Raw genomic sequence first — 21,260 nt, forward strand, 5'->3', positions numbered from 1 at the left:
TGCAGGCAGGAAAGAGCCTGAAGGCCTCAACTTGTCAAGCTATCTTCGACAAACCGAGTGCTTCTAAAACACTATTTTATAATTATATTGTTTTAATATTTTATAGAGCAATTTATAAGCCTTCCCGTGTATTATTGCTTACAAGATAGTCCCTACTCTATTTTCAATGCTACGAAGGGGCTGGGTGGTGCAGAGGGCTAATCTGCTGTAAGAAAAGTAGCCACTCACTCATAAAATCAGTTAAAACACTTTGTATTACTTCAGGAGACTGGGGCTAGACAGCTCAGGTCATGAGTGAAACTAGTACATACAGCTCTTAGTAAATACATGTGAACTTACATATAATTACAATGTCATGCACAGTTAGTGTACTTAATGTGTAAATATTTGTGATATGTGTAAGTACACAATTGCATCAGAAAATAATTATGGCTAATGTTAGGGTTATAGCCTGCAAAAAGATTTACACATTAAATACATTGTAATTATGTAACTATGTGTAAGCACACATGTATTTACTAAGTAACTACTATGCAAATACACAGTAATTACAGACACTTAATATAAACTATTACCAAAAAAATCTGACAGGATTCCTAACCCTAACCCTGACCCTGAGCTAACCAGCTGTCAGCAGAGTTTCCTTTGATAAAGGGCTGCTTCAGGTGTTTGATATGCATGTGAGATCTTAAAAACCATTTCTGCGAGGAGGTGCTTATGCTAAACTTTACTACCACTTTTATAAGAGGCCATTTGTTGTACATTGCTGTGAAAGTATGCATAGGGTAACGGCACTATACCTGCAGCTTATAGCACAAAGGCCATAGTTACAATGAAAGCGTGGAGATGTTAAACTGCAGCCATGCAGCTGAAGTGATCTCACAGTACAGGTGCAGTGCACAGTTTAGTTGTTGTTTTAATAAACTCTCTTGTCAGCTGAGCTGGACGGTGGATTCGATCCTCAGTAACTGCCTCCCATAACATACAGGTTGTATGTAAAAGTCTCTTGTTGTTAACTCTGCAAAACTATTTCTGTTATAATAAGGAGACATGCTACACAACGTGTTAACTTATTAGAAGTACAAAAAACACAGTAAACGCAGCCATAAAAAAGCATTGTTTTTACATTGTTTCAAATGACTGTGTATTTACATAATAGTTACTTATGCATACTTGCACATAATTACATTGTTATTATGCATAGTTACAATGTACTTAATGCGTACGTCGCTTTGCACAATATAACTCTAACCCTAATCCTTTTCTGATACAATTGTGAACGTACATATTGTTCTAATAGATTTACACATTAAAAATATTGTAACTATGCATAATAACACTAATTATGTGTAAGCACACATTATTTACTAAGTAACTACTGTGTAATTACACAATAATTCAAGACACTTAATGTAAAGTGTTACCATTTTGTATCTAATAAATGGTATGCACAGGGTAAGATAACACAGTGTTATATTTTTATTTCAGTTTCATTTTTGTTCTTCTCACAGAACATTCCTGTGATGTGGTTCTAACAAGGGCTGAATGAGAGGAAATAAAATGGCAAAGCTCACAAGGAATGCATAAACACAAGGATTGCATAAACAAAAAGAAGGGCTTTCCAAAAACATTTCTGCACTGTCGATCATTTAAAAACAACATGGCCCCAAACACATGCTTACAGGATTTCACATTAGGAACATTTCCACAGCAAAGTAACAGGAACAGAACACTGTAGGGTTTTATTGAACTGTGTGGAACCCTCTCTCCCTCGCTTCTCCACTCCTTGGAACTAGCACAAGAAACTCAAGTTCTGAAATGCTGAAAAACACCTATGACCAAGGCCATACACTTGGGCTCAGCCTGAACATGGATTCCTATTCATATTTGTTATGAATAAATATAACAGCAAATTTCAGCAAAAAATCTACAAAAAGTGCATACATTTAAGAAGAAATTTCAGCACTTTGTGATCCCATACTGGCGGTGTAGGAGGACTGAGAGGCTGCAAGCACAATATATTCAGTTTCTTCTGCAATAAATCAGATATTCAGATGTATATGTTATGGTAAAATTCAGAATCTGGTCAATCTTAAATTATACCAGTAAATGACAACATTTACCAAATAAGGTGGTAAATGCCAGAAATTAAGAAGTAAATTGCCTTTCAGACATTTACCGGTTAATCTTATGATTTACCGAAGTGCTTTGGTAAACGCAGGTATATCAACGAAGAATGTTCATTCATTAATAATCATTAATGTCGAAGAATATATTTATTTCTGCATACACATTTTCCATTAACAAACATTAATGTCGAAGAGTAATATTTTTGTATAGCGCCTTTCACAGTGGACCACCATCACAAAGTGCTTTACAGAGGTAGGCTGTGAACTGTGCATTATATGCAGAGTCACTTACAATAGGACATTGATTTATCATCTCATCCGCAGGATGGAGCACAAAGAGGTTAAGGGACTTGCTCAGGGTTACACAGTCAGGGTTGGGCAAAATACTCAGGAAATGGAAACACAAAATACTCATAAAACAATGTATCAGAATACAAACTACAAATTACTTTGGAATCACTGTATTTTCAATACAAAATACAATTATATTTGGAAAATACAATTTGAAATTACAAAATACATTTAATAAACAAAACAGATTATACCCCAGAAAATCGACATTTTTGATAATTAGGCCTGAACCTGAACCATTTTGGAATGCTTTTGGATGGTTGTTGTAAGTGTAACCCTTCAAAGTTGCTCTTTAGGAAATATGTGGGATTTTTTAGCATTTTGATAAAGGACTCTTCAGACAATTACTGTTCCAAGCACCTTTATTTTTTTGGTCAAAATGGAGTTTTAAAATAAATAAAATGTTCAACACCAGAAAGTCTGAGAACTTTTCTTTGTGGGGGTGTAAGGGGAGTACTTCAATAAACCTTGGAATATTCAAACAGTATGTATTTAATGTCTAACATTAGTGTAGGTTTCAGTACACACTAATGTACTAGACTGATGTGTGGCACTGTATAGTTCTCTACCACTTCTCCTTCAGCAAAGCAAGCTTCTGGAAAAAGTCATCCGAGTCGATTTCTTTGGGGGCTGCAAATCAAGCCAGCAAAAGAGAAGAGACGCTCAACAGGAGCAGAGGAAGGAAGAATGGTATTAAACAGTTTATTTATGAAAGGGTACTGCTCTAAAGATGCCGCATCCTTCACTGGGTCTTCAAAAAAATGAAGGATATCCAGCTCAGCTTTCTTGCTTGTTGTTGAGGGAGTACTTATCTGGGAAACATCATAGCTATCCTTAAAAAACAAAGAAGTCATCTTCTGCCTCTTCAAGAGGTCTCCCACTAGAAGATTCTGATACAAGATCCAGCTTTTCAGCAGCCTAGAGCATTAGTTGGTGGAATCTTCTGGTGTCTCCAGACAGTGTGGTTGCCGGTGCATCTTAAACGGTTGTGTAATTGTTGCCAAAATTGACTCATTAACATCAGTCTTCAGTTCCAGAAAACTGCAGAATTGAGAGTGGGGATGAGATCCCTGTAGTAGCGGGTTTCCTGACCCTGAAGGTGATCTATTGCAGAGGCAATGGGCTTCAGCACACAACACTAGTATTTTCAATACTGCCCAACTATGCACACAGTGGGTCAGTCAGTAGCAGAGGTGGGATTTGAACAGATGACCTTCTGGTTAAAAGCCCTGGACCACACTGCCTCCTTTTTGTTATAATATTTTTTATTTCTGCATACAAATTTTCCATTAACAAAATAATCATTAACCATTTTGCTTGGTAAATGTAGACATTTACCAGTAAATCTTAAGATTTGCCAATATTTTGACTTTTACCATAATATATAAATATTTACAGAGGGATGGATTTTGAAATTAGTTAAATTAACATCTTTAGTTTGAGATCATAAGGACCCTGTCTACCCTTTTAAAAGTTTAACCATAGTAAAAACATAGCAAAGTGTAAAAAAGCACAGTGAAAGCTTGGTAAAGCATAAGCAAGCATTTGCGAGTTAGAGTAAAGCATATTAATAAACATGGCAAACTAGGGTAGGCTATGGTAAATGAATAGTATAATCATGGAAATGCATGGGGAAAACTGCAAAACTACTGTGGTAAACTTCTCTAAGGGTATGTTTGAGGGTGCTCTACTGAAACAATATGTCCAGCTTCATGACATGGGTTACAGATTACTTCTGGCTTCTGATTACAATCCAAACTCCCCAAACTTCCCTAGCATTGTGCTGTAAATTATTTCCCTTTTTAAAAGTGCACATCCCTATATATGGCAATGGCTTTCTACCAGGATATGAGGTCTTGATCCACACAAGCTGTTCTCCATTAATGGAATTTATAAAACACTGTTCAGATTATAATAACAGAATTACCAGGGCAGCTGTTAATGGTGCTTGCATGGAGGCAAGACGACATATAAAATTTGCACAAACTGCATTTTCACTTAAAGGTGTAACTTTCTGGAATTCTTTACCAGGCATCTTAAAGGTACTCATGATTGTACTTATAAAATAAAAGTATGGTTAAAACGAAAACAAATCTGAGATCACTAAATATACTATTTTGTTGGATTGGTATGTTATTAACTGTGGTGTATTAGTAGATTTTTTGCAATTGATCTACTGTGATTATTAAAGTCATTGGAGGGCATAATTGCATTATGTTTGAGGAGATAACTTGTTATTTAAACTGTCAATTGCAAATTGCTCCCTTCTGTAAATGGTACTTTAATTATATTGTTTTCTTTTTGCCGTTTTTGTGTTTGTTTATTTATTTTCTTCCTTTCAATACACCTGCGCAGGAACTGCCAATGAAAATGAGGTCATAGCTAATCTGGTGCAATATATCTCACGATATGTCATAAATGTTGAAAATTAAATAAATAATAATGTACTCTTATTCTGCTGTTCAGACCATCCTCCAAACCCAGCTCTTTAAAGCATATACGCAATAGCTGCTGGTATCTAAGCACAGTAAAAGCAAGGCAAACTCTGGTAAACTATGGTAAACTGAAAATATAACCATTCAAAAGTAAATTAATATGCAAATGTACCATTATATGGGTTAATTTAATTATACGTTTACATGGTAATATACCCAATTATCTTTCTATATATATATATATATATATATATATATATATATATTTCATATAGATATATATATATTTAGTGTTAAACATTTACTATACATAGTAATGACTGACAACAGGGGAGTACAAATTAATCTAAAATAGTATCATATGTTTGTTTACATTTAAACTTCGTCACGAACGTTATAGAGAGAGAGAGAGAGAGAGAGAGAGAGAGAGAGAGAGAGAGAGAGAGAGAGAGAGAGAGAGATGTCATCAAAAGTTTGCATACCCCAATGTGTGGAAATATACATACACTGGGGATTTAAACTGTTGACGACAACACTTTGTGCTTAAACATTTGTTTATTTATTTATTTATTTATTATGTTTATTTATATCTATAAAGAAATAATAAATAAACAAATGTTTAAGCACAAAGTGTTGTCGTCAACAGTTTAAATCCCCAGCGTATGTATATTTCCACACATTGGGGTATGCAAACTTTTGATGACATCTCTCTCTCTAATTTTTTCATTAAATAATTCAATCCAATTTTTAAAAAAAGCATTCACCCGAATTTGAAAAAAAATGTCACCTGAAAATCAAACGCCCTAGTTATAAATGACATCTTCGAAACTAATAAAACTCAGGAAACAAAACAGATAAATCAAAAGCAACAGGTAAGTGTGGCATTGTGAAAACATGTCCCTGTGGCATTCCAGACTCTTCTTTATATAAAGAGTAAGGATTTCCTGCTCAGTGCAGACCTTATCCATTTCCTCCTCATCTATATAAAGAACTGTGAACTGAGAAAATTTAGCCCCGCTGAAATATTCAGGCTTTTACTGTGTACTGAGGGGCAATGGTAGCACAAGGGCAGCTGCAATGTGTTGAGGCAGACCATAGAGAAAGGTATCACTATGGTAACATTGTCATATTTTGACATATCAATGGTATCACAATGGTCCAAACTAATCCAGAACTATACTGCAGGTCCATGGTCTCATATTTAATTAGCAGTATCCATACAGGATCAAACTGATCACTGGAGCTCAGCTGTTATAGACCAAAGTTTAACTGTACTACCAGTGTGACAGGCCAAAGAAAAAGAAAAACACAACTGGTTTTATTTGTTTTTGCTCTGTGAAGCTGTTTGGAGTGCCTTGACATGAGTTGAGCTGCATAAAATGAAATGCAAAGTTGATGATGATGGTGATGGTAATGAAACATACTATAAAATTGAATCTAAAGGGAAATGATTTACTTGTACACACCCATACTATCAAAAGATGACCATGTTTTAAAAAAATGTATTTACAATTACAATTTCTGATTATACATTTTAAAGTGAAAGTGTCAGAGTTTGATCTAACTTAATGTTCTCCTATATTACTTGACTATTTTGTAGCTTCCAGAGAGTGCAGTACATACCCATGCCACAATCTGGTATCTCAGATCAGATCAAACTTCAAACATGACCAACACATGTAAAATATTTAAAGCAACTTCACAGTGATCTATTTAAACAAACTAAAAAATGAACAAATTCTTAGTGCAAACAGGTCTCAATAGACTGCACACTTGACCATCAAATAAGTTTTGACTGCATTTAGCTACCCTTTTTAGAGAACTATGGAACTTCGAAACAAAAGCAATGTAATGCACTTACTCATATCTTATTAAAACCATTCACAGCTAAACAATCTTAAAAAAGGAATTAAGACAAAACGTTCCCTTACACATCTCTATCCAAACATGTTCGACGGCTATCTTAGCATTAATTTTCACTGTGCAGCCCTGCATGATGTGGGTTCCAGTGACATTGTTTCAATCTTTCCACTCACCTCGAAATGTTAGGCTAGCAACAGGGTCGCTCTGTCTGGCTCCCTTCTCCACATTGGGGAGATGGCTGGCTCTCTGAAGAACACACCTCAACATGTTTCAGCTCCAAGCGGCTCCTAAACTTTTCAAAGGGAACGGCCCGGACAAGCCATGTATAGCAGGAGAAAATGATGAAGGGAAATCGCAGTGTGTGCACAGTCTGTACTGTCTGCTGAGCACAGTGCTGGTGCAGAGGGAGGCTGTCTGGGAATTCCTGAGACACACACACTCATCCACTCTGCAGACTCCACCTCTCCTCTCCTCTTTACATGGAAGTCTATTTCCTGCACTAACCCGCTCACTGCTGAAGGAATCTCTACACAGAGCATAATGGAAAGGACCTGTTTCTAATTGTATCGTTGTCCTGGAGATTTAGGAGAATAAGACACAAAGGTTTTTTTAGAACCCTCTTAGCCTTCATGTTTGGGATGTAGGGTGTCTGGGTTTATTAACACTTCCTAGAAGTCACAATACAGACACGGCATGGGAGAGTGTAAACAGGTACAGTTATACATAGGTATAGCAGAAAACAGCTTTTGCCATTGTAAAATGATTAGTGTGTACCAATAGCTCAAGCTTTTGTTGCTACCCTAACTATACCCCCTGAGCACAGCATCTCTGAATTGCCATTGAAGGTCATTTGGACAGGTAGAGCTCCCTTTATCTACACACCCCTTTTATTTGAACTGGAGGAAAACTTGTTATTTTGAATTATGGTACAACATTCGGAGCCAAGCAATGCAAAAGAGTTCAAATACCAGTCAAAATTGATAAAAGGATACAAGTGATCTTAAAAAACTGTATTTATTAAAGGGTATTTAATACTGTATTTAATATAGCTTCACCATTAAGAACAAAGGTCAGATACATATTGGAGGTTATTTTACGAAGAGGTTTGATTATAGATTTTTTTTTTTTTTTTTTTAATCAATTTAACACAGAGTCTACAGCATTTGTTAATATGGTTGTAACCTTGTTGTTAACAGTAAATAAATTAAAACGTGTCCCTTAAGCCCTCTCCAACCTCCCCCAGCAGAATAATTAGGCAATGCAGCATCAACACCACTTCATTCCTACAACAGTCCTCATTCATAACTGATGAACATAGTGCTAAATTTAGAAATACTAACAAGCGTTTGGGTTAGATGAAGACATTGAAAAAGACTTCTAGACGGAACGCTTGTTATTTAATTTAAGTTTCTTTTAGTATAGTATACTATAAAAAAAGAAAAGAAAAAAAAACACAAGGTGAAAGGCAACCGTGTTTTTCTCAGTTTTGGATACTGGTTAGAACGAGTTACCTGTTCTCAGCCTGGGGACTGTAGCGCAGATTAACCATCTGCCCATGGTAATACAGCTCCACCTGCTGTTATTAGAAAGAACTGCCAGTGTTTTGCACAACAGTGCATATGAGCATCCTTGGACTGCCATTGAATCATAATCCAGTGGAAGGAAACTGAAATCACTATAATACAGTCCCTTCAAATATATCAAAATATATCACATTTTTGTCCACTTTCTTTCTGATATATTTGAAAAACCTTCTTAACATAAATACAATACATTGTATATTCATGGAATATATCCATCTGAATTTTTTTGTATCGGATTATTTCTATCAGATAGAAAACAAAAAAAAAAAAAACTGAACTTTCGCGTTTATGTAGGCGGTACCTGAAGTGAAGAACAGTTTTCCTGTGAAGCTCTAGGCAATTCTCACTTGATCACGCGTACACAGTGTACCTGTACAGAATCTACAGCATGAATTCAAGCAAAAAGAAAGTCTGCTTCAGTTTTTTTTTTTTTTTTTTTTTTTTTTTTTTTTTTTTTTTTTTAAAAAAAGGCTTTTTTTTTAAAAAAGGTATGCTTGTCAGTTCTATAGACCATGCTTGGTAGTATCTGAAAAATGTAGCGAGCACATTTTTGTTTGAAATGTAATGCCTGTAAACTGTAAATATAAAGATATGTCTTGGCTCGCGTTTGTGTTTCAACATTAAATTTACTGTGAAATATTGTAAATGCACAGTAAATTAAGTTTGCTGGACTTTCGTAAGATATTTACTGTAAAACATTTGTACGTATACATTTTGTAGAGTTACCATTAAAATGCTAGTTATTTCATGTTTCTGCCATTTCAGAACAGTATTTTTATTAAATAATAAAATGAAACGCCGTTTGTATGTTTTAAATTACCTTCATAATTAATGCATTAGAACTACATTTCTACGATTGGTCGCAATTGAGAAGCATTTTTTTAAGATCTCGCCATAGGGCCTCAATGTTTCTGTGGGAACACTAAAAATAGAACCACTGAAGCTTCCACCGCCACTGATATACGGTGTTCTATGATACACTTGTGGGCAATCGCTCTGACCTTGTGGATGGATATACGTTTGTATCGTACTGCACCAGTTAAGCAATTCATTATGTATCACATAGATGTTTAAAATACGGCCAATATATGTTTAATAATATAATATATTTACAAGTATTACATAGTGCGCAAGTGGTTTTAGTTAAACCCAAACAAAACTATTTTCCGAAACAGCATTACACGTTCACTTTTTATAACCTACCCCTGCTGTGGTTCACACTAACGCACTCAGATTACACAGACTGTCCAACTGTCCTTAGGCACAGTTCATATGTATAGTGCTTGCTGTGGGCAGAACTGCTTCCAAAAATACTTTTTCTGTTACCCAAACCCTAACCCTAACCTGAAGTTATTTCTGTCTGACCGCTGCATTATGTGGAGTTCAGCACCACAACACCAGAAGCACTGCTGACAAACAATGAAAACACTGTGTTGGGCATTATAAAGTATGAATAAAGTCCATGAAGAAACACTGGGCTTTGCCTGGGAACCAATCACATGTCTTTTGCTTCATATTTTAGAAAATGGAAAGTTAGTTGTTTGGCTGAATATAGCATGTCGATACACAAGCCCATTTAAATCTTTTGTTTGCTGGGTCTCATTGCTATGATATGTCCACAACGACACCCTATAGTGGATTATTTATTTGTTCATTTATTCATTTATTTTTATAACAGTTTAAGACAGATGCTACAATAAAATGGTATTGCCAAAATCAATACTTTTTTGTATATATATATATATGTGTGTGTGCCAAATTATTTTACCCCTGATTTTCTCCCCAATTTGGAATGTCCAATTCTTTTGTTTTTCCTCACAGCAGCAATTTCCTACACAGCTCAGGAGATACAAAGGTTCAGTGGGCATCCTCCGATCCCACAACCAAGCTAGCTTCCTCTTTTACATCCATGAACTCGAGAGTGGATGTCAGTGAGCTACTGGCCTCTAGAGGACGAAGGCCAGCCCTGCAGTTGTCCACTCGCAGCTCACTGGGCCAGGACACTGCTGACATGAAATGACCTAGAAAGTGCAAGTGTAACAGCTTTGCTGCACACCGATGTGATAGGCTGTGTGAATGCTGAAACAGGAACTAGCTCTTTGCTTTATCAACCCATGGAAGTCAGTGAAAGAGAAAGGACAACTTACTGAAATTTAGCAATACAAAACAGATTCAGTGACAAATGCTTCAACTGGATGAAGTCTTTCTCATTTGTCCTCTTTGCTGTACATTGAATTTAGAGGTAGTATTGAAGTAGAGATTCAGTAGTGCTTATTTTTTATTTATTTTTATTTTATTTATTATTTTTATTCTCAACGGTAATGTATCCAAAAGCCGATTTACATGCAAATGCTGTTTTGGAAATAACATTAACTGCCTCTACCTATTACCTCAACATGACATTGGGAAATTGACTCATTATTAAGTTGCACTTGCTCTATGGGCCACGACAGAATCCAGATTCAAGTAGTTGACTGTAAATTGCTCTGGCTGGCTTAGATAGATACGCCTTCTTATTCCTTTTGTGCTGAGTGTGAGGCACCTCGCTGCAATCTGATGTAAGTGCAGGAGTCTGGCAGGGGAGCTCGCTGTTCTGTGGAAGAGGTCTATCCTCCCTCTAGGGTGTATAAAAAAACTGTGCAGGGATCATATTACACTGTTTAATGGGAGTCTGGGAAGGGGCTGGCTCATACAGCTGTAGACTAGGACACACACAGCTCAAACCCCATTATGATTTATTTTTCTACCCTTTTTTTATCCTTACAAATAGAATTTACCAAAAAATGATCGTCTTTATTGTTCAACATCAAGGTTTGCAACATACATAAAATGTGTGGTCTCTGGCTATGTGGGGCTCTGTTTGGATCTCGTTGGAAAGCTGAAATCTCTTGAGATGTTGTAGCCAACCAGGTTTAATGGAGGCAGGTTAAAAAATACAAAAACACCAAGGGCTTAATCACGATTGGACAGCTCTGTTTCTTAAACTGACAACACTCTTAAAGATTCCCATTCCCTTGTCTTGTTTTTATTTTTATTTATTTATTTATTTTGTGGCACAGCAGGAACACAAATGTTCTGTTAGCATGGCAGTCAAAAGGCTCAGTGGCAAATGATTGTATTTTCGGCTGGTAATCCAGCGAAGGGGTTACTCATTAGGGAAGTAATTGATGGTGTTGCATTTCCTTTCATCCGTCACGTTTAATAGGACACTCACTACTTGAATATAGTGTAGTGAGGGGGTAGCACTGGGTAGCTCTCACTTGATGGTAGGATCTGCATTTAAAAGTCACTGCAGAGTCAAGATCCTGTAGAATAGAAGTGCTCTCTTCCGGATGATCTTTTTGGTAATCTAAAATAGGATCACCTGGCAGAATTTTATAAAATGTAACGTTAACCAACTGTCTCAATCTTTCTTCTATAATCCTCAGTGTTTTGTACAACAACAGCTCCTCCTTTATCTGCTGGTTTGATAACAATACTTGAATCAAGTACCAATTAATTTAAAGCAAGAGTTTAATCTGTAGTAAGATTGAGAAAAAATTACATTTATTCAACTGCTCAATATCAGTTTCCACTATTCTAGAAAAAAACGGTGCAATTGCAGGATTTGTACATGGAGGTACAAACTGAAATATGGATCTAACTGGAGCAGCACATCTAACACTAACACTCTTGGAGGAGTAGATGTAAAGAAAGACCTACGTTGTAATGCCCTAAACAAAGAAAACTTACCATAATCAGGAAGTGTCGGAGGCTGGCTGTCGCTGACATTTCCTCATTTATCTAGGAGAACCCCTTGTCAAATTACTTTAGCACGTTATTGAGTCTATCATAATTTGGAGTATGTGTAGATCTGTAACTCACATATATTCACAAATATGTGTAGAGAACCACTTATCCAAATATGATTAAACTTAAAAAAGACATTGACTAGAACAGATGATTGAGTATAAGAATATGGGGGCATATAAAGACAGATGTCCTTGGGTCTGCAAGTCAAACTTACAGTGCTGTAAAAAAGTATTTGCCCCCTTTTTGATTTTCTGCATTTTTGCACATTTTTCATATTGAATTTGGTCAGATATTTTTGTGGGTTGTAGTAGTATATAGAGGGAGTCTGAGAGAAAAAAATGACACCAAAGTTTGGTGCTTCTTTCATTTGTTTGGTGTGCAGGGTAATCAAACATGCAATCTTCAGGTGTGAACCATGAATTCTGCCGTTTCAGAGAATTCTACAGGAGAATGTCAGGCCACCCGTCTGTGAGCTGAAGCGCAGCTGGGTCATGCAGCAAGACAATGATCTGAAGCACACAAGCAAGTCTACATCAGAACGGTTGAAGAACAAGAAATTGAAGGTTTTGGAATTGCCTAGTCAAAGTCCAGACCTAAACCCCACTGAGATGTTGTGGCAGGACCTGAAACGAGCAGTTTATGCTCGAAAACCCACAAATGGCACTGAGTTGAAGCAGTTCTGCATGAAGGAGTGGACCAAAATTCCTCCACGGTGCTGTGAGAGACTGATCAATAACTACAGAAAGCATTTGGTTGCAGTTATTGCTGCTAAAGGTGGCGTAACCAGTTATTGAGTCTAAGGGGGCGATTACTTTTTCACATGGGGCATTGGGTGTTGCATAACATTCTTTAATAAATAAATGAAATACGTATCAAAAAATTGTGTTCTTTGTTCACTCAGGGTCCCTTTTATCTACTGTTAGATTTTGGTTGAAGATCTGATAACATTCAGTGTCAAAAATATGCAAAAATGCAGAAAATCAGACCGGGGGAAAATACTTTCTCATGGCACTGTACATGATTCCATGTGCACCAGCTAATATAGTTCACAGTGATCATCTTTTCCATGTTACTGATGGTTCTTATTTTTTTTATTTCAGCCATGACAGGGAATGATCACAAGCTTTGTCTGGGTCCAAAACATTCACTCCAGTGCTGCAAAACCCAACATGGTCTGCACAGCACTTTGCAATTCATAAATAAATTGCCAGCTACTGCCTGAGCAACTCATCTGTCAACAACATGTCCTACACTGCAGTGAAGATCTGCTGGATGACGCACTTACTAAAAAGACCAATTAAGTCTACTCCCACCTAAGTAATATGCCTGTTCAGCACCTGTCCGTGATACACGCATTACAGAATAAGCAAAAGAGAAAGTGTATTTATAGAAAATAAGTTATACTTTGTGTATTTAATGAGCTACACATCTTCCCACAAACATGCTATGGTTACAATGATCTATATGCTTTATACAGTACATCACATGGGTGATAAATCAATATCAGTCTCAATAACAACACCACACCCTGTTTACAATTTATATAGCGTCTTTCATTTTCTAGAGGAGCTACAGGTCCAAGTTATTGTAATTACAATGTAAAGCACACATAACTGTAAAAAACTAAGCCAGACAGACAAATGTTTCAGCTAGTGCCTTTGTAGTTTTAGTTCTAGTTTTACATTATAAAGCACCCTTGGGGTCAGGTCATATCTACCACTGCAACCAATAAAATAAACATAACAAAACAATACCCCTAACTTGCAAATCTACAGATAAACATGTACACTAAAGCAGCAATGGGAAACTTCATCAGAAGTGTGGCTGGCACTGCCTTTCCATTAATAACTGCAGCTGTCTGTCCTGCAGCAGAGAGAACGAGGCTCTCTTCAGATTGACGCTCACTGCCCACCTGTCAGAACCGTCTGTCTCATCACAGCCTTACCTTGGAAGGAGACGCTACAGTAGGCATCGCTGATGTCTGTGTCGAGTGTCTGGACATTCCCAGCACTGAGAATAAACACTCGGAGCATGGGGCCGGGTGATGGCAGCTCCTGAATCCGCCGGGTTGAAAATCAGGGGCTTTAGTCAGTTTTATTTTATCCCACTGCTCTTGCTGAAGAGCTGCACTGCTGTCCTGACCTCTCTCTCTCTCTCTCTCTCTCTCTCTCTCTGCTGTATCCCCTGCCTCTGTGCTATGCAGCACTGACTCATGTGAAATCCAGACACACAGCCCTTTCAATCACAAATCTGCTGGCTCATTTCTTAAAGGCACAGTGCTGCATTATCTGCATAGAGCATTCATACAGCTTGCATTGTCACTTATGACATGAAGCTAATGCAGCAACCCACACACAGCAACTATTTGAGCCCACATGAACGTTTTGAATCAGTGTCCAATCCATTCAGAAAGCCTTTCTATGCTCTAAATGTGCTCAACAAGACTACATGATGATTTTTAATTATCTGCAGTTGACTCATAAATAAACTTGCCCCTCCTCTGTGTACAATAGTCAATTTCTCAGTTTTGATGCTAAAATTGAATGTGATTCAAATATGTTCAAAACAGGATGATTACTTTCTTGGGATTGCATGTTTGTTTGGATGCTAGGCTCACTTATACACATTTAAATACAAATAAAACAGTATACAATGACACTAAAAGTGTAAAAACAAAAGAACAAACTAGTAACTGATTGATCTCGAAGCTCTGTTAATTTGGATCTTAAAGGATCCCAATGATTCAGAATTAACATTGCTGGGTAACCTATGCTATAGCCTCACCACTCGCAGTGTAAATAAGTACACAGATGAAGCAAAGAAAGTCCCCTAGTTGGGGATTACCAAACCACAGACAAATGAGTTCTGATGATGTCATGTCTGGGATTCACATTGATCTGGAGTGGTCTGGGATTCACACTGATCTGGAGTAATCTGGGATTCACACTGATCTGGAGTAATCTGGGATTCACACTGATCTGGAGTGGTCTGGGATTCACACTGATCTGGAGTAATCTGGGATTCACACTGATCTGGAGTAATCTGGGATTCACACTGATCTGGAGTAATCTGGGATTCACACTGATCTGGAGTGGCGTGGGATTCACACTGATCTTGATCCCCCTCTCACTACTCAGTCTGTATTCGGTGGCTAATGATGTTGCGAGTGTATTTCCAGCACACGGTTTGTTGTGCAAGGCCTGTGAGTGAATCGCTTTCAACATGCTTAGCCCCCAAATACTTGGTGTTGGTGGTATTATACTGTACTGTACAGTACTGTAAGCTTTCTCCTTTTTATCACTTATTTTTTCTAACAAAATACTGTTAGAAATAACTCTTAGATCAGGTATTTGACTGGGGTTCTCCAATGGAACCTGTCAATTATAAAACATATTTCACCACTTTTAGTTTGAGTCGTTTCTGACCAGCTGAGCTGATGACATAACGTGATTGAGATGTCAAGTCAACATTAGAACAGTGTCAGGTATGAGTGACACCTGTTTTATTTGCTGTGACTTTCCTTAGCTTGGCTATCTCTGCCTCGGTGACAAAGATTAGATTGACAATTATCCCACTGAGTATCATAATCCCTGAAACTAATATTAATACTAATGGGAACAGTATCAAATACAGTGGCACAGTGCTTGCTACTTCAGTACTACTGTTCTATTGTATTTTCCATTTTATGTTACACCCGACCTCCAACCTTTTTCCTTTCCCAATCTCAATGTACCATGTACCATCCTATACACTTCCCAAAAAACAAGTGCCGATTAAATACAATCCCATAAAACAGCCGAGCTTTTTCCTCCTCTATATGGACCTACAAAGCACTTTGATTTCTTGCTCTGTTTGACTGCCTGTGGGAAGTACAAAAGTCTAAAAATACACTGAGTGTACAAAGTATTAGAAACACCTGCTCTTTCCATGAAATAGACGGACATGGTGAATCCAGGTGAAAGCTACGATTCCTTATTGATGTAATCTGTTAAATCCACTTCAATCAGTGTAGATGAAGGAGAGACAGGTTAAAGAAGGATTTTTAAGCCTTGACACAATTGAGACATGGATTGTGTATGTGTGCCATTCAGAGAGTAAGTGTGCAAGACAAAAGATTTAAGTGCCTTTGAACAGGGTATGGTAGTAGGTGCCAGGTGCACCGGTTTGAGTGTGTCAAGAACTGCAACGCTACTGGGTTTTTCATGCTCAACAGTTTCCAGTGTGTATCAAGGATGTTCCACCACCCAGGACATCCAGCCAACGGCAGGCCAGTGGTCAAAAACGGCTCATTGATGCAAGAGGCCAAAGGAGGCTGACACGAATTGTGCAGAGCAACAGATGGGCTACAGTTAGTCATCTGAGAGTCCAGTACAACATTGATGCCGAAAGACCCATAAAAGAATGCCCAACTCATCATACCTTGTCACGAATAGGGTATGGCAGCCGACGACCTAACAGAGTTCCACTTCTTTCAGCAAAACACAAGAAACTGCGGTTGCAGTTGGCTAAGGAACGAAAACACTGGAGGATTGGAAAAACATTGCCTGGTCTGATGAATCCCAGTTCCTGCCGTTTCACGCTGATGGGAGGACTAGGGTATGGAGAAAACCACATGAGTACATGCATCCATCATGCCGCGTGTCAACAATGTAGGCTGGTGGTGGTGGTGTGATGGTGTGGGGTGTGTTTTCATGGCACACTTTGGGCCCCTTGATAAAAGTGGAGCAACGTTTGAATGCCACAGGATATCTGAACATCATTGCCAATCATGTGCATCCCTTCATGTATCCATCTGCTAACAGATTTTTTCAGCAGGATAATGCCCCATGCCACAAGGCTAGGATTGTCCAGGAAATGTTCCACGAACATCACAGTGAATTCAGCTTACTGCAGGTGCCTGCCCAGTCACCAGATCTCAATCCAATTGAGCATCTGTGGGATGAGATGGATCGAGCTATTCGGAGTAGAGATCCACTACCTGCCAACTTGACACAACTGTGGGAAGCACTGGAGTCAACATGGGCCAGCGTCCCTGTGGAACGCTTTCAACATCTTGTAGAGTCCATGCCTCGACAAATTCAGGCTGTTCTGAGGGCAAAAGGGGGTGCAACTCAATATTAGGAAGGTGTTCTTAATGTTTTGTACACTCAGTGTATGTCAGTCCAGTACTGGAAGCACACTGTTTCTGTTATGATAACAGCCTTCACCTGCTGGGGAAGGACATCGTCAGGAAGTCACAAGATAAATGTTGCAGGAACTAGCACACAGATCCACACAGGTATCAAAGCACAGAGCTCAGTTATGTCACCCTGAGCTTGCCTTAGAAAAGCATTTCAGTCACCCTCAATCTAGCAGATGTTATCCTTCTGGATAAAGCAATTGCAGTATATGCAACAGCAATAGCTGTGTGACTGCATTCAAGAATAAGAACTATTGGGATCTAGAATGGAAACTAGTGTGAACCTACCAGACTCTTGCTTTCTCAGACGGACATAAATGCAAAACCAAGGCCACAGTAACTGCAGTAATGGCACAGCCTTTTCCTGGAGACTGGGGATTGTATGCCTATAGACAGTGATTGCGGGAAAGCTTTTCAGTTTCACAGAACCATATTGAAATTGCACAATTTTGCAAATCCTCATTCTTCAAAGCAATGCAGGAACAACAGACTGATGTGTATGATGCTGCACAGATCCCAAGTTTCATCATCTAGAATGCTGGTCTTGACTAGCTGCTGTAGATGACATTTCAAATCAATAAAAGAAAAAAAAAACAACAATATTGGTTAATTTAAAATGATATCATTTGTAACTTGAATTAAGAACCAATCAATGAATGGAGTGTACATACAATCTCAACCCTGCAAGCAAGACTGTCATGTGGCTGATAACTGTGCAGATGTGGAGGACTTCAGTCTTGTGCTGTGTACTGAGGGCAGGAACAAGCCAAGATTGACCTTAAATCGAATCTTACACAAGTTTCTAAGGGTTTAATAATGTATAACAGGAGTTGCATATTGTACAAGGAACATAAGCCAAAGCTGCTCATTCATTCGTGTTATCCGCAGGATGCATGTTATATTCTGAAAACTGTTGCACAGAAAAGCAGGACCTCACTGTAAACAAGGTACAGAATACAGACTATAGAATACTTCTACCACGGCACAGAGACTCTGTCTCAAAGTCACTTCATTATTGATAATAAATTAAACTGCTGGTTTTGCAATCCAGCTATTACAGTCAAAGGAATGCAATTGTACGACCTTTTGCGAGTCCAGGGCATGCCACATTGGATATGTTGAAATCTTTAGCAATTTCCTGTCATTTATTTACTTAGAGGGTGGAAAACAGAAGTGCAAACACCTGCCATAGCACTGTCAATGCAGTGTACAGCCACTATTAGCAAGCAGGACATCACGTCACCGCCCGTGAAGTGAACTGCTCTGGAGGGATACAGAACCGATCCTCAGCCATTTCCAATTCCTGCAGGGAAGCAGGAGGCACTCAGACACATTGATGCGCGCAGTTTTGGACATGAAGTAATCTGCCAACTCAGTGCCCATCACTCCTCTGGAAGAGATGATCAGTAGAAACGGGAGCTTGCTCATTCGAATCATAGCTTGCAACAGTATGCTAAAGCTACAACTTATTAGACCACATAGCCTCCACCATAAACGCATTAGCAGCAACACATTTGTAAGCAGCCTCGGTTTAATTACACAGCAGCGTATCGTGAGCAGATAGGTCTCATAGGCGCTTGTCTGGTTTTATAGCAGACGGGTTAGTAAAAGAAGATCTATCTGCAACACAACAAATTACAAACAGAAAACAGCCAAATAATAGCCTACAGTATATTCACAATGGTGAATTGTTTATCAGCAAAATCCACAGCGGGTTGCAGTAATAATGCATGCAAACCAATTTACTGACCCCAGCTTCAACCCCACCCCAAACTGATTTGTGCTATAGCTGAGCATTTGGTGTGTTTCATATATAGTCAAACCACTAGAATTAACTATAAACTAGAGCAAGGGTAGAGTGGTTGTTTAAAAAAAAAAAAAAAGAAATAGTCCAGTACAACCTGCCAAAGTAGATTCATGTGGGAAGCTTGGTGTGCATGGAAACATTTATATGACCAATGTCATGCAGTCATGTTTTTGTATTTTTAAAAAGTCAGTCAAACTGTATGGAAGTTCTTATGATTTCACACTTTGATATCATTAATAACACAAAAAGTACAGTAGGTGTCAGAGCTTAGGAACAAAATCAGGGATGGGAAAGGCAGAACATGGGTTGAGTCCAGCCCACCAGACCAGTTTATTTGGCCCACTAGCCAAATGTATTCTGCCGTTATTTTGGTATGATAAGCATAGTGTGAAGTGCCTTTTTTGATGCAGAAGACCAATCACTAGTGGGTGGGTGGGTGTATGCTGCACAAGGATGTCCATCTGTTGAAATATCACATCTACTGCCCCTCAAGAGTCATTCTGACTGGCAAGATGCCATAATGAGAAAAAAAACATTAAGATTATTTTATTTTGTGTTAATTTTTATTACTCACCTGTTCGTGTGTGTGTGTGTGTGTGTGTGTATAATATGGTGGAGCGGTAGCACCATTATAATTAGGGTTAAGCAGGCAGTTTAATGTTAAACCCCAAGAATTTAGAATTTCATTTATTTTGTCATGAGGGGGGTGTTCTTTCATGAGGTTCTTTTGTTCTAGCAAAAAAGGGATGTACTCTGGCGAAAAAAGAATGTGGACAGCCACCGACGAGTCCTCAGGAGAGGTTTGCCCGAGACAGACATCACTTCCCGGGCAGAAGTGTGAGGTACTTCCTTTAAATTTGAATTGCTGATATCTCAGCCTCAGCCTCCCAAAAAAAAAAAAAAAAAAAAACATTAACCACCGCTGGATCCTTGGCTAACAATAAGGAGTGGGGATGAAGCTGGAGCCTGTAATATAGAGCAGAGGTTCCCAACCAGTGTGCCAGGGATGCTCAAGTGTGCTGCGAAATTAAGTTACTGATAAGTAAACAAGCTGTATTCAGTTAACAAACTTTATTAAAAAATGATTAAAAATATATTAAAACCTGTTCAAATGTCAAATGTCATAAAAAGTGGCTGTTTAAAAGGTACCAAAAAAGTACTGTATCTTATTTCTATTTCCAGCAAATAACTAAACTGGTCAACCCATATTATGTTTTGTCTGGTCGCCCATTTTCCTGTGAAGGAAAACAACGCTAACGCTAACCCCAAAAAAAAAAAAAAAACACACACACACAAAACTGTGTTGTACTAAGATTTATATATGTAAAGAACAGCAGCAGGGAGAGTACATAATTGGTCAGGACATAAGAATTGCCTTATCTTCAGTTCCACCCCAGATCAAGCAATTCTGCTCACTCACAGGCCTTATGTCCAGGTTTCACAAATGGTAATCCTCATCATTAATCTTACTTTTTTCACCAGTTCTAACTTTTTTATGAATACTGAACTTTAGCACAGTTTTTATATTCACTTATTTTGTACTTACTTAAGAACAAATAGTTGAAACATTATATCAAAGTTATATAGAGTCTTTCATAGTGGACCACCATCACAAAGCGCTGTACAGAGGTAGGCTGTGAACTATGCATTATATGCAGAGTCACTTACACTAGGACACTGATTTAACATCTCATGAGCAGGATGGAGCACAAGGAGGTTAAAAGACCTACTCAGGATCACACAGTAAGTCAATCACTGACAGAGGTTGGATTTGACCCAGTGACCTTCTGGTTAGAAGCCCAAGACTTTAACCACTGGACCACAATGGTAACTTATTTTGTTCAATGAGACCAACTTTTACACTGTGAAATGCAAGACCTACATAATTTGCTTTTTTGATATCTGCAATTTATAATTCAAAATCTGGACTTTGCACCATTGGATTTCAAAATATTTAAAATCTTACATGCGGGATAAAATTTGAAAATTGTATTGCATAGGTATCTAGGTAGCCTGTGGCATTAAACGGCTTTCACTGTAAACGGCTTAAACTGATAAGAAACTATTTTGAGGGCGACTTGAATTGTTTTTATGAGGTTTAAACATAGGGGTTTTTTATTA

At 38.1% G+C, this 21,260-nt stretch overlaps 1 protein-coding gene across 13 annotated transcripts in view; it reads right to left on the reverse strand.

The window, feature by feature from the left end:
• Positions 1-14,346, reverse strand: part of dysf (dysferlin, limb girdle muscular dystrophy 2B (autosomal recessive)) — a 120,072-nt gene extending 105,726 nt beyond the window's left edge. For 9 of the 13 annotated variants that reach the window (XM_041218187.1, XM_041218201.1, XM_041218141.1 and 6 more), the window contains exon 1: positions 6,952-7,202. In XM_041218187.1, the coding sequence (XP_041074121.1) occupies positions 6,952-7,045 (94 nt within the window). In that variant the 5' untranslated portion in view covers positions 7,046-7,202. Of the gene's footprint in view, positions 1-6,951; positions 7,203-14,098 lie in introns of those variants that run through there. The other 4 variants (XM_041218217.1, XM_041218209.1, XM_041218193.1 and 1 more) reach the window with 1 other exon arrangement.
• Between the last annotated feature and the right edge of the window lie 6,914 nt (positions 14,347-21,260).

The sequence above is a fragment of the Polyodon spathula genome, chromosome 2 (genome assembly GCF_017654505.1).
Source record: "Polyodon spathula isolate WHYD16114869_AA chromosome 2, ASM1765450v1, whole genome shotgun sequence".
Taxonomy (NCBI): Eukaryota; Metazoa; Chordata; class Actinopteri; order Acipenseriformes; family Polyodontidae; genus Polyodon; species Polyodon spathula.